The sequence below is a fragment of the Phascolarctos cinereus genome, unplaced genomic scaffold (assembly GCF_003287225.1).
Source record: "Phascolarctos cinereus isolate Bilbo 61053 unplaced genomic scaffold, phaCin_HiC Scaffold_4;HRSCAF=312, whole genome shotgun sequence".
Taxonomy (NCBI): domain Eukaryota; kingdom Metazoa; phylum Chordata; class Mammalia; order Diprotodontia; family Phascolarctidae; genus Phascolarctos; species Phascolarctos cinereus.
Genome location: NW_027555847.1, coordinates 515,669,531 through 515,685,213, shown reverse-complemented (window position 1 = coordinate 515,685,213; position 15,683 = coordinate 515,669,531). Strand labels below are relative to the sequence as shown.

Genomic DNA, 15,683 nt, shown 5'->3' with positions numbered 1-15,683 from the left:
CAAAAAGCCAGTGAGAAGAAGAATGCCTTAAAAAGCAGAATTGGCCAGATGGAAAAGGAAGTCCAAAAGCTAACTGAAGAAAATACTTCCTTAAAAATTAGAATGGAGCAAATGGAAGCTAGTGACTTTATGAGAAATCAAGACATTGTAAAACAAAACCAAAAGAATGAAAAAATAGAAGAGAATGTGAAGTATCTCACTGGAAAAACAATCCAGGAGAAATAATTTTAAAATTATTGGACTATCTGAAAGCCATGATAAAAAAAAAAGAGCCTAGACATAATCTTTCAAGAAATTATCAAGGAAAACTGCCCTGATATAGTAGAACCAGAGGGTAAAACAGAAATTGAAAGAATCCACCCATCGCCTCCTGAAAGAGATCTCCAAAGGAAAACTCCTAGGAATATTGTGGCCAAATTCCAGAGTTCCCAGGTCAAGGAGAAAATATTGCAAGCAGCCAGAAAGAAACAATTCAAGTATTGTAGAAACACAATCAGGATAACACAAGATTTAGCAGCTTCTACATTAAGGGACAGGAGGACTTGAAATATAATATTCCGGAGGACAAAGGAGATAGGATTACAACCAAGAATCACCTACACAGCAAAACTGAGTATAATCCTTCAAGGGGAAAAATGGACATCAGTAAAATAGAGGACTTTCAAGCATTCTTGATGAAAAGACCAGAACTGAATAGAAAATTTGACTTTAAAATACAAGACTCAAGGGAAGCATGAAGAGGTAAACAGAGAAGAGAAATAATAAAGGATTTATTAAGATTGAACTGTTTACATTCCTACATGGAAAGATGTAACTCATGAGACCTTTGTCAGTATTAAGGTAGTTGGAGGGGAAGAAAATTATATGGATAGATAGATGGATGGATGGATGGATAGATAGATAGATAGATAGATAGATAGATAGATAGATAGATAGATAGATGACACAGGGTGAGCTGAAGATTAAGGGGTGATATTTGGAGAATAAAATTAAGGGTAAGAGAGGTTTATACTGGGAGAAGGAGAAAGGGAGAGGTAGAATGGGGCAAATTTTCTCACATAAAACAGACCAAAAAAGGCTTTTACAGTGGAGGGGAAGTGGGGGAAAGTGAGGGAGAATGAGTGAATCTTATCTCATTGGATTTGGTTTAAGGAGGTAATACCATACATACTCAGTTGAGTATGGAAATCTATTTTACCCTATAGGAAAATAAGGGGGAAGGACATAAGAGAGCAGGGGGATGATAGAGAGGAGGGCAGATTGAGAAAGGGGGTAATCAGAAGGAAATAATTCTGAGGAGGGACAGGGTCAAAAGAAAGAATAGAATAAATGGGAAGGCAGGATAGGATTAAGGGAAATAGAGTTAGTTTTTCACAACATGTCTGCTATGGAAGTGTTTTGCATAACTGCACATGTATAACCTATATTGAGTTGTTTGCCTTTTCAATGATGGTGGATGGGGAGGGAGGAAGAGAGAAAATTTGAAACCTAAAGTTTAAAAAACATGTTAAAAAAATGTTTTCACATGCTACTGGGAAATAAGATATACAGGAAATGAGGTATAGAAATCTATCCTGCCCTACAGGAAAATTGAAGGGGAAGGGAATAAGAGAGGGGGGGTGATAGAAGGGAGGGCAGATTAGGGGAAGGGGTATTCAGAATGCATGCCATCTTGGGGTGGAGGGAGGGATGAGATGGGGAGAAAATTTGGAACTCAAAATCTTGTGGAAGTGAATGTGGAAAACTAAAAATAAATAAATAAAACCTCACCAAAAAAAATTTAAATTTAAAAAAAGAAGCTATGGGAGGACATAAACAAGATACCTAATTTGAAAATGCATGCATAGGTTATGATCTGCATCATTAGAGGAAGTACCCACTTTGATGAAAACAAAGATTGATTCAAATATAAAAGAAGAATCCCAGAGTAACAGAATCTCAGATTTAGATCAGACTTCAGAAGTCAACTATTTCAACTAGTACTTGAACAAAAATCGCTCCTGTGACATTCCCAGAAAGTGGTCATTCAACCTTTGCTGAAGTCCTCCAGTGAGGGAAAACCTATGATTTCATTTTATTAAAAGTCAGTATCACCTATCAAAACTTTTTTAGAACCTAACTCCATCACCTGCTATGTCAGATGTTCTTCTCAATTTTGTATCATCTGTAAATTTGATAAAGATGCTGTCCTCTAATTTTTTTCCAGGTGACTAATAAATAGCATTGGAAGAATCTTAGCTCTCTAGAGTTTTCCAATAGAGGACTCTTTCCCACTTGGTATTGGACCAGTAATGGCTGCCATCGAACTAATAATGAATCCATGTACCTGTCTCATTGTTTAGCCCACATTTATCTTTCTTGTCTAGAAGAATAACACAAGAGACTTTCTCAAATACTTTCTTAAATCCAGGTAAATCATATTTATAGCACTATTCTGGCACAAACACCCTATCAAAAAGAAAGAAATGAAAGAAATGAAATATGTCTAGTAACTATTAAAAAAATTAGCATGTCAGGTAAGCAATATTATGTTAAATGTGCTGGTAAACATTTATGTTACACATAATCAGTCAATAAGCCTTTATTAAGCACTTAATATCCCTGTATGTGCATAAGAATACAAAAAAGAAACTTTGCCTGCCCTCAAGAAACTTACAGTCTATCAGACAGTGGGTAGAAAAATATACACCCATATCACTCATGAAGCAATTGTCAATAAATTTCTAGTACATGTAAAAACTCCCAGGAGCTATCCCTACACCATCAAAATCAGCAGGGGTCAACATGTGAATACATCCTCAAACCAAGTTTCAGTCTAAAATACTAACCAGGAGAAGGCAGGGACTAGAGCCTATCCATCAGCAAAAGCATGGCTCTGCAAACAGAATATGCATAAAATATGAAAGGAATCCTTTTCCTTCAATTAAATCTGTTTCAAACAGTCTTCCTTCGACTCTCTCTAGTCATTAAGCTTGAACACCTGAAGAACAGAATCTTGGTGGCCTAAAGCAAATCTGTTTACTTTAAATTCCAGTTTGAGTGAGATTCCCAGACCCCCGAACAGACTTTCACTGAGATTCTGCCCTTCCATCTGCATTTTAGCCTGCTCTACAGAATTGACTACCCTCATTTCCCTCAAATAAAAATATGAAAAACTCTATTCTCCAACATCCTAATAAAAGATGAAAACAAGCCACACAAATCCTTTGGTCTTGAAAGCTGCTCTCAGGCTTCTGCTGTTGTTTTTCAACTTGGTCACAGCATTCTCCAACCTGGCAAAATGGAAAATTGGCAGCAGTGCAAGAAACACAGGCAAATCCTTTAATTAGAAGCTACTTATGGAAGCCTGGACAAAAACACACACTACTAAAATGTCATTAGCCCAGTTGTGAAGAAACTTTACCAAGAGCTGAGTCCCCTCCAATATCCTTCCCTAGGATATGGGAATAAGCAGGCAACACTGGCCAGCCCTGAATCAGGGCAGATGGAGAACTAGGAATAATTAAGACATAAGCAAGAGCAGTACCCCATTCTCAGGAATGAAGACAGATTAAAAATGGTCTGGTTTGACAGGGAGGTAATGCAGAAGAGCTAGAAGATTAAGATCAGTTACTAAACATGACAATGCACCACCACAGCTTTGTAAAGAACTCTCATAGTTTCTCTCCTACTCTTCTTCTCCCTATCATTATTACTACTACCTCTACTCTGTCTCCTTCCATTTCATTAAGAGTTTCCCTTAGGATTTCCAACATTCACTGCAGTATATAGAGTGTGTCCATCTCTCTCTACTCCATTACCGTCCTTTTTCCACCTAATCACTAAATTCTTCATCTAGCAAAATGCTAGCTATCATCACATAACAAAATGCTTTTCCCTTCTGCCTCCCTCACAATCATCCTAGCATTTAATCCACATTCACTTCTTTGGCCCTTTAGAAAGTTTCTCTCCTCTAACATAGAAACTTAGCCTCTATTACTATTATAGCTTATGGTTTCTTCTATCATAAATATTTTTAAGGGATGAAAACTTCTATACATAAGAAAGCAGACTGAGCGTTAAAAATGTCTATCTCGGGCAGCATACAAAGGAATTGGGTTACTGAGGTAACAAAGGGACCTAATCCTAAGACAGTCCCCCTGAAATGATGATGCTAAGGAATTTGAGTATATTTAGCTTTACTATTAGTAGTAGTATCAGTATCAATAATACTAATAACTATAATAATAAAACTAGTACCAATAATAACTAATAAAGTGCTTCATCAATTTTCTAATAATAATAATAGCTCATATTTATTAAGTAACTATTATTATGTGCCAGGCACTGTACCAAGCACACTACAAATTATTATCTCATTTCATCCTCACAATAACCATGGGGAGGGTGAGCACTATTATTATCCCCATTTTACAGTTGAGGAAACTGAGGCAAACAGAGGTTAAATGACTTGCCCAACATCACACAGCTAGTAAGTATCTGAGATCAGCTTTGAATTCAAGTATTCCTGACTACAGGCCCAGCACTCTACCTACTTCACCATATAGCTGCCTGGCTTGTCAAGATATTAGTTTGATTAAAAAACAAAGTTAACATTTCCCATCCCCATCCTCATCCCCATCACTCACCCCTAATCCAGATTCTGTTGCATATTCTATATCCAATTTTAGGAATTTTTAAAAATTTTCTTTTCAGATTCTCAGTACCTCACTGGCTCCATGTTTTCCCACTCTCCCATAGCTTGTTTGTCTTTGGTAAAAGGGAAAAAAGCCCAAATTGATGAATTTCCCTCTATTCTCCTCCTCACTTCACCTCATAGATTTTATCCCTTTCAAAAGTAGGCTTTGACATTCTTATCAAAACAGCTCTTATGTTATTCATCTTGAGACTGGTAGGCCAAGGCAATAGGGCAGAGATGGGTGGAGTAGTTCCTTTCTGGCAGAAACCTAGAAGCAGCAATAGCAGCATGCTTGTGTTTTGTTTGTTGCAAGTGAAATCAGCCAGCCTTGTTCTACTTACTAGTCAATAGTTTCAGAGCAGGCAAAGGAGAAAGGAAAAATTAATTCATTTAAGAGCCTAATAATAGACTCTTATTTTGTTTTCTCATGTACCTCATAGAAGAGGTCCTCATGTACCTGATTAACCCCAAATTTCTCCTGACTTTGGATGGCATCTGTGAAGAGTAAAGGACTGGACCACAGACTACACTGTCATCATTAAGAAGAAAGGACAACAAAAAAGTCAACCCTGCTTTACTTCTGAACTTCTTTTGACGTTTCCAGGGTCTGACCTTCACTCCAGATATTGGCTAACTTGGGTGGCATTGCTTAGAACACAAACCTTTGACTTCCCTTTGGTTTTGAAAGTACCTGTTCAGTCATAGCACCACGCCAGACACCATTTTGCCAAATGAGGCTTCTATAGCACACAGCTGCTTCAAGGAATCTAACCTTTGGAGACTCCTAAAAATTGGCTTCTGTTCTCAAAATGAGCCCTAAAACAGACAACAGGCAGATTCATCAAAAAGTATTAGGTACTCAAGGTTCATAAAACGCAAATGTTGTAGCTCTTGGTGTGTATTAGCTACAGAAACTATTTTGGGGATTTTAAAAACAAGTCTTGAGGTTTCCAAGTGGATGTGGGGTAGATGTTGGGGTAATTTTTTGGAGGACTAAAATAGGTGTAGGGAAGGCAAAGGAGATAGTGAGAAATTCCTGTCCCACTCCAACTAATTATTTTTATTTATGCCTTTTTTTTAAACCGGAGAATCAATTAATTCTCATTATGCTTCATTCACTGAAACCAAGAAGTAAAAATCAACCAACAAAGTAACCCTGTTCAAAGCTGTAAGCATCATTCCATACCCGGACTCTATCCTCCTTCATCCCCCATTTTCCAGCCAAGAAAAGGAAAATAGGTTTTCTCCTCATTTCTTTGGTACCAATATAGGCCACTGAAATTAATCTGAGTCTGATGGCATTTTAATGGTTTTCTCTTTTCATTTACCCTAATATTATCATGAGGAATCTTAGCTTGACAGAATTGGAAGTACCTTGCTGAATTTCTGAATATAATAATTTCATCAATCAAGCAATAAGAAACAATTAAGCGTCTACTGTGTTCTGGACATTACACTGGGTGCTGGGGATTCAAAGACAAAAGTGGAAAAGGTCTCTGCTTTCCAGGAGCTTACATTCTAACCCCAGAGGACAATATGTACATACACAGTTATGCCTAAGATGGTTACATGGTAATTTGGAGGGAGGAGGAGAAGTATTAGCAGCTGGGGGAAGTGGAAAAGGCTTCATGTAGAAGGTGGTGCCTCAGCTGATCTTGAAGAAAGCTGGGAATTCTGAGTAAATAAGAGAATGTAGTTTAAGAAGAGGAGACTAGTATGCAGCTAGTGTTACACATGAGGAACAGCAAGAAAGCCAGTTTGGTTGGATTGTAAAATGTGGGAAGGGAAGCAACGCATAATAAAAATGGAAAAGTAGGTTGGACCCAGATTGTGAAGGGCTTTAAATGACAAACAAAGGAAGTTATATTTGATTCTAGAGATGATAGGGAGTAGGGTACTGACACAGATGGACTGGAGTAAGGAGAAACTTGAGGCATGAAGAACAGTTAGGGGACTACCTCAAAAGCAGACTACCATCCTATCTTTATCCTTAATTAATATTTATGTAGTCAACCGACAACCACATCAAGTAAGAAGATATTGCTGAAATAATTATTTGAAAATCATACCACTTTGAAGATAAGTTCTTTCTCTAGAAATATTTTAGCTTGAGAGCAAGTTCCAAAAGTCACAAATCCATGAATTTTAATCTAATAATAGTTAGGTCATTTCTTCTGCTCTCTCTTCTGACTTGCAAACACCAAAACTTTAAATTCCAATACTCCCCTGTTTATAGCTTTTTACAAATTCACTGAAAAAGACAGCTGAAGGGGCAAGATTTCAACATTTAAAGACAATTGGGGAATGGCTAAACAAGCTGTGGTATATGATTGTGATGGAATATTATTGTGCTGTAAGAAATGACAAGCAGGATGATTTCAGAAAAACCTGGAAAGATTTACATGGATTGATGCAAGGTGAACAGAACCAGGAGGACACTGTACACGTAATAGCAATATTGTTCAACGAAGAACTATGAATGACTTAGCTATTCTCAGCAATACAATGATGAAGCATACTCTCCACTTCCAGAGAAAGAATGTATATTGATTGAATACAGACTGAAGATTCTATTTTTAATTTTCTTTCTTTAATTTTTTTCTTTTGAGTTTTCTTGTACAAAATGACTAATATGAAATGTTTTACATAATTGTACATGTATAACCTATATCTGATTGCTTATCATCTCAGGGAGGGGAGAGGGAAAGGAGGGAGGGAAGAATAGAATTTGAAACTCAAAATTTTAAGTAAAAATGTTTTTTAAAATGAAAAAAGGTGGGGGAGGGGATAGGTAGGATGGGGCACAACTCTGACCTCAAGACTGTACTTCCTATCCACCAATAAATCTCAGGGAGCTGAAAGACGACTAACTGGCGCCACACAATACAGAGGTAAGTACTTAATATTCTCCTTGCTGATAGTGAATGAGGAACGAGTGCTGATGACAGCATTTATAGTTAATGCAATTGCCAACCACAGCAGCACAGAAAGGTCCAGGATGGATTATCCAGGAAGGTTAAAAGTAGATGTCAGTACTAACCTTGCCAGTATTCATCAGGAAAAGAGTACCCAAGAAACCAAAGCTTTAAGGTTCTAGGATGACTGAGAGAGAGGGGAAAAGAAGACTCCTTCTGCCAGAGTAGTATAGATAGAACTCCACAACCACAACCTCTTAACACTTTACTTGGTCTCCAACCCACTGGCAGGATGCATCTTATCACTTCAGGAGGACTGAAAGCAAATTGAAAAGCTTTGCAAAGACAATTGTGCCCTTTAGTAAGGCTGCTCCTCTAACTGACCCTAGGCACCTGGGAAATTTGCATTGCATAAAATTTCACAAGTTGCAATAAATGTATGGGTCACAGTAATAATGAAGGAAGATAAAGCATTTGGAGAGATGCAAAAACCAAGATATAGGATGGGAAAAAGCTAGCTCTCTAAGGTATGAGAGACAAAAGAGAATCAATAATAACTGAAGCCAATGCTAAGCTAAGGCCATGTATAGAAAAAGAAAAGGAAGCCCAAAATCTATCAAAATCAAACTCTCTCAAATCCAGAGCATGAGTATTTAAGAGGAAGAAGAGACACAAGCAAGGAAAAAAATGATAAAATGACTAAATTAAACATTTAAATTTAAAAAAGAAAATAGCAACCCCTGTCATACCATATTCTCCGCAGATGTTTGAAATGAATCTTAATACAGGGGAACCAGAAAAAAAAAAAAGGCCTCCCTTGCACCAGACCTAATTTAAGTCAGTTTGTTGTTGTTGTTGTTATTGCTGTTTTTCTGCTAACAAGGAGAAAAAAGGATTTCTAAAGGTGGTCTTTGCACAGAAGACTCTACCTCCTGTCACTGAGATCGATATCTGATGACTGTCTGGATCTGCAGTTGGCAACAAAGAAGGGTGAAGAGAAGTAAGTAATCCCTAAAGTAACCAAGAAAAAAAGTATATCTTTTTTATTCCTTATAGAAATGAATTTGTGCTTTAAAAATACATAACAATTAATACAATTTTGAAAATTCCCCAATAACAATCAAAACAGAAAAAAAACAAAAATAGAACCCTCCCAACAATGCACAGTTAGAATTTAAAATTATATGTATAGATGCATATATATATATATGAAACCTTTTTTTAAACAAAGATGATTCTTGGATTTCCACTCAAATGATTCCATTCTGTTCAATATCATCAGATTGCCCTTTTAAAATATTGCTTTCCTCATCAAATAGTGCCTCATTAAAAGGAAAAGATGATACTCAGAGACTATACAGAAATTGTTTCACCCCTGGTTTTCCTATTAGTTGTCATTTTTATCATTAGATTGACATTATATTTCCTGCTGGATAGTCTAAGTGTGGGGCTACAGACATCCTGGAAAAGCATAATGGGATGCTTCTGATAGCAGGCACCGACCTGTTTTAATTCAAGAGACATTTAAATGGTACAACAGCATGCATGATGAAATGAGAAGCAGACAACTTCAGGGAATTTCAGAATGGCCAAAAGTCTTTTATTCTGGATATTAAAAGGCTGTCATCAACTGCCCTGTGTGGAAAATATATCTGTTCATTTTAAACCGAGGCTGGAAAGTAGAGCTGGAGTCATGCTAGTAATGCTTAGGGTGAATCCAGCTGTTTTAAACATTACTGACATAGTTTAGTCTGGTTTTATCATTTCCAGTGAAAAAGCCAGAGTTTATACAGTTCAAGAAGGAATACGAAGCACAAAGAACATACTGACTTTGGAGTCAGGGGATCTGGGTTCAAATTCTAGCTCTATCACTAACTGCCTGTGTGACCTTGAGCTGTATGACCTTGGGCTGTGTAATATTGTGGCTCTGGGTCTCATGTTTTTCATCTGCAAAATGAAAGAGCTTGAAAACATGATCTCTAAGAGGATTTTTCAAATTTGAACAAGATATGATTTTTGCTGAATAAATAAATACACATTTTTGCTGTTCCATTTATTCATTGTTTCTTGTTTTGTTATCTTCATATATATACATATGTATATGTATGTATGTGTGTATATATATAAATATATACATAACATAAGTATGTATAAGCTGGGGGCGGAGCTAGGTGGTACAGTGGATAAAGGGTAAGGCCTAGAGTCAGTAAAAATCTTGGTGAGTTCCTAATACATTGTTGGTGGAGTTGTGAAATGATCCGACCATTTTGGAGAACAATGTGGAACTATGCCCAAAGGGCTACAAAACTGTGCATACCCTTTGATCCAGCAACAGCACTTCTAGGGCTATATCCCAAAGAGATCAAACAAATGGGAAAAGGACCCACATGTACAAAAATATTCATAGCAGCTCTTTTTTGTGGTGGCAAAGAATTGGAAATTGAGAGGATGCCCATCAATTGGGGAATGGCTGAGCAAGTTGTGGTATATGAATGTAATGGAATACTATTGTGCTATAAGAAATGATGAACAGGCTAACTTCAGAAAAACCTGGAAAGACTTACATGGTCTGATGCTGAGTGAAGTGAGCAGAACCAAGAGGACTTTGTCCACAATAACAGCCATGTTATGCGATGACTAATATTGTTAAACTGAACCCTTCTCAGCATCACAAGGATGGATCTAAGACATCTCCAGAGGCCTCGGGATGGAAGATGCTGTCCACATCCAAAGAAAGAACTATGGAAGTCGAATTGCTATCACTTATTTTTACCTTCTGTTGAGTTTTGTTTCATCTTTCTGATGGTTCCTCCTATTGGTTTTAATTTTTACTTACAACTTCACTAATGTGAAAATATATTTAATAGGAATGTAAATGTAAAGTCTATATTAGATTGTGCGCCGTCTTGGGGAGGGTGGGGGGGAGGAAGGGGGAGAAAAATTTTCAACTCAAAAGCATATGGAAGTGATTGTTGATAAATCAAAATAAATTAATAAAATTTTTTAAAAATCTTGGTGAGTTAAAATTTGGCCTCAGACACTTACTAACTGTGTGACCCAGGACCAAGTCACTTCACCCTGTTTGCCTCAGTTTCCTCATCTATAAAATGAGCTGGAGAAGGAAATGGCAAACCACTCCAGTTTCTTTGCCAATAAAACCCCAAATGGGATCACAAAGAGTCAGACATGACTGATACAACTCAACAATAACAACAAAAATATAAACATATGTAATACACACATATGTTTCTGAGGATGAAGGTAAATAAAACCCATAACCAAGCTTTATATTTACCAGGTGGAGCTAAGGCTCTTCTACAAAGTATGGAAATGTGCATCAAACTTAACACAAGTATTCTAGTAATTACTAGATAAAAACATCACTAAGAATAATAATGTATTAATTACAATAATCCCCTTGCTATGTAGAAGAGAGCTGGAGTTAAAGACAGAAAGCCTGGATTTGGATCCCTGCTCTTCTAAGGTGACCTTGAGCGATTCAATTCACCTCTCCGAAACTCAGTTTTCTAATCTGTAAAATGAGAAGGTTGGACTGGGTGATTTCTAAAGTTCCTTCCAATTCTAATGCTATGATCAGATGAATCACTCAATGTCACTAATGACCTTCTATGTGCAATAAACTGGGTCAAGAACTGTCATTCTTGGGGCAGCTAGGTGGTGCAGTGGATAGAACACTGGCCCTAAAATCAGGAGGACCTGAGTTCAAATCTGGCCTCAGATCAAACACTTGACACTGACTAGCTGTGTGACCCTGGTCAAGTCACTTAACCCCAATTGACTTTAAAAAAAAAAAAGAACTGCCATTCTTTATTTACAGAAGAAGATGGAAGTCTAGACCCATACTATTTTTTTTAAATGGTTCTAAAGAAGTTAGCACAAATCATGGTGGCTAAATACAATCTAGAGCCATGAGAAGGAATGACAAATATTTACAGACATAAAGGGATGCTAAAAAGAACTGGGATCTTTCATTAATTAATGAAAATGAACAAGCAGCAATGGGTATGAGCTGTAGCAGGAAATTTATTTTTAGATTAAGCAGTAGGCCACTTCATTACAAGCACAATTAAGGCAGTCAACAAGCTGCCAAAAAGATTGAGGAATTTTCATTGCTGGAGAGACTTCAAACTAAATCAAGGCAAACCCTCTGCCAAGCTTAATGATAATTAAATCATTGCTGCAGAGGAATTACATACATCAGAGGAATCATAAAGGCTGACTAAATACTTCTCACATAGAATCTAATTCTAAAAATTTAATATTCCACAACTGATTATACCAGAATACTCTCCCACAAAAAGAAATGCATAGTATGATTATAAAGCATAAGACTGATTTCCTTAAGTAAACAATATATACCCATCTTTATTTTCTAGTCACACCTTTTAAACATTTGCAACTGACTGAGTTTAAGGGAAAAAAAAAACAAAGCTTTGCTCAATGTAGTCATATGTCTCTGTGGCCTCTCCACACCTATTTTCATTGAAGTACATTAAAAATCATTGCAAATATGGCTCATTTGGATACTTTGATTAGCCACTATTTTGCTTCAAGATGATGAATTCAACTGCAAATCTATAACATGGTATCAATTTCTGTCAGCTTAGTGACAAATTCTATCAAAATAAACCAACTCTTCCAAAAGCTGTCATGAAACAAACAGGCAGACATGAAACACCCAGCAGTCAAGTACAAACAGAGATTTCACTTTGTTGAAAAATTAAATCAACATTCTTTTCCACTTGCAAGGCAAGCACCTGTACTCTGAATTATTTGTCCTATATTTGGAATCAGAAGATTTGGGTTCAAATCTTAGCTTTGAAATGTATCAGCTCTATGACCTTGTTCAAAAATAATAATAGCAGCCTCTCTGAGACTGGGTTTTCTCATCTGGTAAAATGGGAATGATAATAATACTTACCTTTAGCATCTCTTGGGGTTATTGTGAGAAAAGTATTTCATAAACTGGAAAGTGCTATATACATGTGTGTAATTGTTTGGAATTATGTCCCAAAAGTCACTAACCTGTCTATACCCATTGACCTAGCTATACTGCTACTAGACCTATACACCAAAAAAGTCAAAGAAAATAGAAGAGGATCCATATATACAAAAATATTTATAGCAGCTCTTTTCATAGCAGAAAAAAAAATGGAAAATGGAAGGGGTGCCCACTTACTGGAGAATGGCTAAACAACATGAATGTAATGGAATATTACTGAACTATAAGAAATGATGAAATGAAGAGTTTCATAATAAACTAGGAAGATCTCTATTAACTGATGCAAAGTGAAGTAAGAACTAAGAGGATAATCTATAATAATCTAATAATACTATGACAACAACATTTTAAAGAAAAACAACTTTGAAAGACTTCAGAACTCTGATCACTAGAATGACAAATCATGATTCCAAAGGGCTGATACTAAGGCATGCTACCTCCACCTACTGTGAGAGGTGATGGACTTAAAATCTGGAATAAGGCACATTTTTGGACATGTTGTCTTTTGCTTTTCTGACCTACTCATATTTGTCATGAAGGTTTTCTTTACTATTATTATTATTATTATTGTCATTGTTATTCAATGGCAGATGGAATTGGAAGATGAAAAATGCTTGTTAATTTAAAAAATAAAATCAGTTTGTTTTTTAAAATGTATGACATTATTTAAGTTAAATTTGCATTGCCTATTGGTTAAAACTTATAATAAATATGTATTTTTTTCCTCTTTTTTGTGAGGCAGTTGGGGTTAAGTGACTTGCCCAGGGTCACATAGCTAGTAAGTGTCATGTGTTGTGTGTCTGAGACCGAATTTGAACTCAGGTCCTGCTGACTCCAAGGCCAGAGCACAATACACTGTGCTACCTCGCTGCCCCTGTATTTTTTTTAAAAAATAATAAATTTGGCCAGATGTGATGAAGCACACTTACAGTCTTTGCTCCTCAAGAAAGCTGAAACTGGTAGACTGATCGAATTAGGTAGTTTTGAGCTATAGTAGGGCTAAAGCCATTTGGGTGTCTGCAATATGTCAATCACCAATATGGTGAGCTACCTAAGAAGAAGTAAACTGGACCAGGTTGGAAACAGGTCAGATTAGAGCTTCTATGATGATCAGTATTGGACTCAGGACTGTGAGTAGAACTACCCTTCCAGTCTGGATGAGATAGGGAGACCTTGTTTCAAAAAAAAAAAACAGGCATAACCAGAAGAAAAGGAAAAAATAAAGTAGTCTCAGAAAGTGATTATGTGCATGCCCAGAGTTTCAGGAAATTGACATTAATTATGTATAACAATAAAAATTTAGCAGAAAGAAATAATCCACATTAATATAGCACTTTTAAGGTTTAAGACACACCTTCCTCACAACAGCCCTTTGAAGTATTGTAGTGAAAGTATTATCCCATTTCACAGATGAGGAAGATTAAGTAACTTAACCAGGGTCACATAACTAATGAAGATGAGAACCAGGATTTGTTGGATTATACTGGGATTTATTGATTCCCCCTCTTTTTCCACACTGATGTGAGTAGCATTTGTAGGATGGAAAGCAGATCTAATAATTTTTTAATTAAAGAAGAATATCTTTTTTAAATATCCTGACATATAAAACTAAGGAAATTTAGTCTCAAATAGATCTCACCCAAAATTAAGATTACACAAAACAATGTAGTTATTTAGTTACTGGTGGTCCAATTTATGAATCTGCCATTCCTCTCCTTTCTTGTACTCTTTATTGCTGATCCCTTTATCATTGGTAGTTTTAGTACTTTCAACATGATGTGGACAAGACAAGGAAAACGTCAATTTTTCTATTATGATGAAAACCACTCCCACTAATGAAGTGTCTGGGCATGAAGGTGACACTGGTTTCTCAAAAATTATGTCAGCGGAGTGTAAGCTTTCACAAGTTCTAACAACCTAGAAGGTATTTGAATATGGATCTGGTGAAGGACCTCACCTCCACTGTCAAGGACCCATCTAAATTTGGAAAGACTCATCATCATATTAGCATCAGAGGGATGACTGGCCATAGCAACTCTTAAGGAGCACCTACTCAGTAGTAAAGGGCCAGGGATCTATAGCAGTGGAAGAGTGACCAGCAGGTCAAACTCACATATCCTTGAGTATTAAAAAAAAAAAACCCTTTACATTTATTACGTTGTAAGTTCCTTGAGGACAGGGATTGTCTTTTGCCTTTTTTTATTCCCTAGTGCCTGGCATGGAGTAGGCACCAAATAAATGGTTATTGACTGCCTCACTCACTTATAATGCATTTCATAATTGCAAAGAGTTTCATATACAATATATCATTTGATCCTTCAAATAGGCTTGTGAAAAAAAGTTTATGATTATTTTCCCCATTTTATAGATGAAACTAAAACTCATAGAGGTTAATAGATTTGGCCAACATCGCGTTTTTATGCAACAGACAGACTAGACCTTTGACTTCAAATCCAGGACTTGCTTTACGAAACTATACACTATCTATTTCTGCAGTATAAGATCTACTTTTGGGAGGTAAAGCTAAAATTTTCACCTTATCCAAAATAAGGATTATGCCCATCTGTCTGTGTTTCATTTATCCAGGTTATTCGTCTCCACCTCTAGCAAATATAATTATGTCTCAATAGTAAATATGTAGAGAGATACACATAGCATACGGTGTTTTTTATTCTTAGTATTTCACCCCCCTGCCCCCATTGATGATGAGACGAGCTCCTTAAATGACATTATTCTCTAAAAATGTCTTTGAAAAACAAAAACAATGACTAAGAAAGTTATAGAAACTGGTACTTACACGTTCCTGACCAGCTGTATCCCAGATGAGGAACTTATGAAGCTCATTTCCACAAGGCACAGTTTTAGTCATGAAGGAAGCACTGTAATTAAGAATCAACACTAGGTTAGTCCTGTAAATCACTATGCTTCAAACAAGCTCACTCTACTCCTCAGCAAGACTCTGGTTTCTTGAGCAAATCCCTGAGAAGAAAAAAAGGACAGTTGGAGTCAAGTGTCACTCTGAAAAAATCTTGGGTCTTCCATACTAATGTAATGGTCTATTTTTTAA

General features: G+C 36.5%; 1 protein-coding gene across 1 annotated transcript in view; it reads right to left on the bottom strand.

Moving 5' to 3' along the window:
• RAB31 (RAB31, member RAS oncogene family) overlaps nucleotides 1-15,683 on the bottom strand; it is a 186,406-nt gene that overhangs the window by 74,329 nt on the left and 96,394 nt on the right. The window contains exon 3 of the mRNA XM_020985548.2: nucleotides 15,414-15,495. Within this exon, the coding sequence (XP_020841207.1) occupies nucleotides 15,414-15,495 (82 nt within the window). The remainder of the gene's footprint in view (nucleotides 1-15,413; nucleotides 15,496-15,683) is intronic.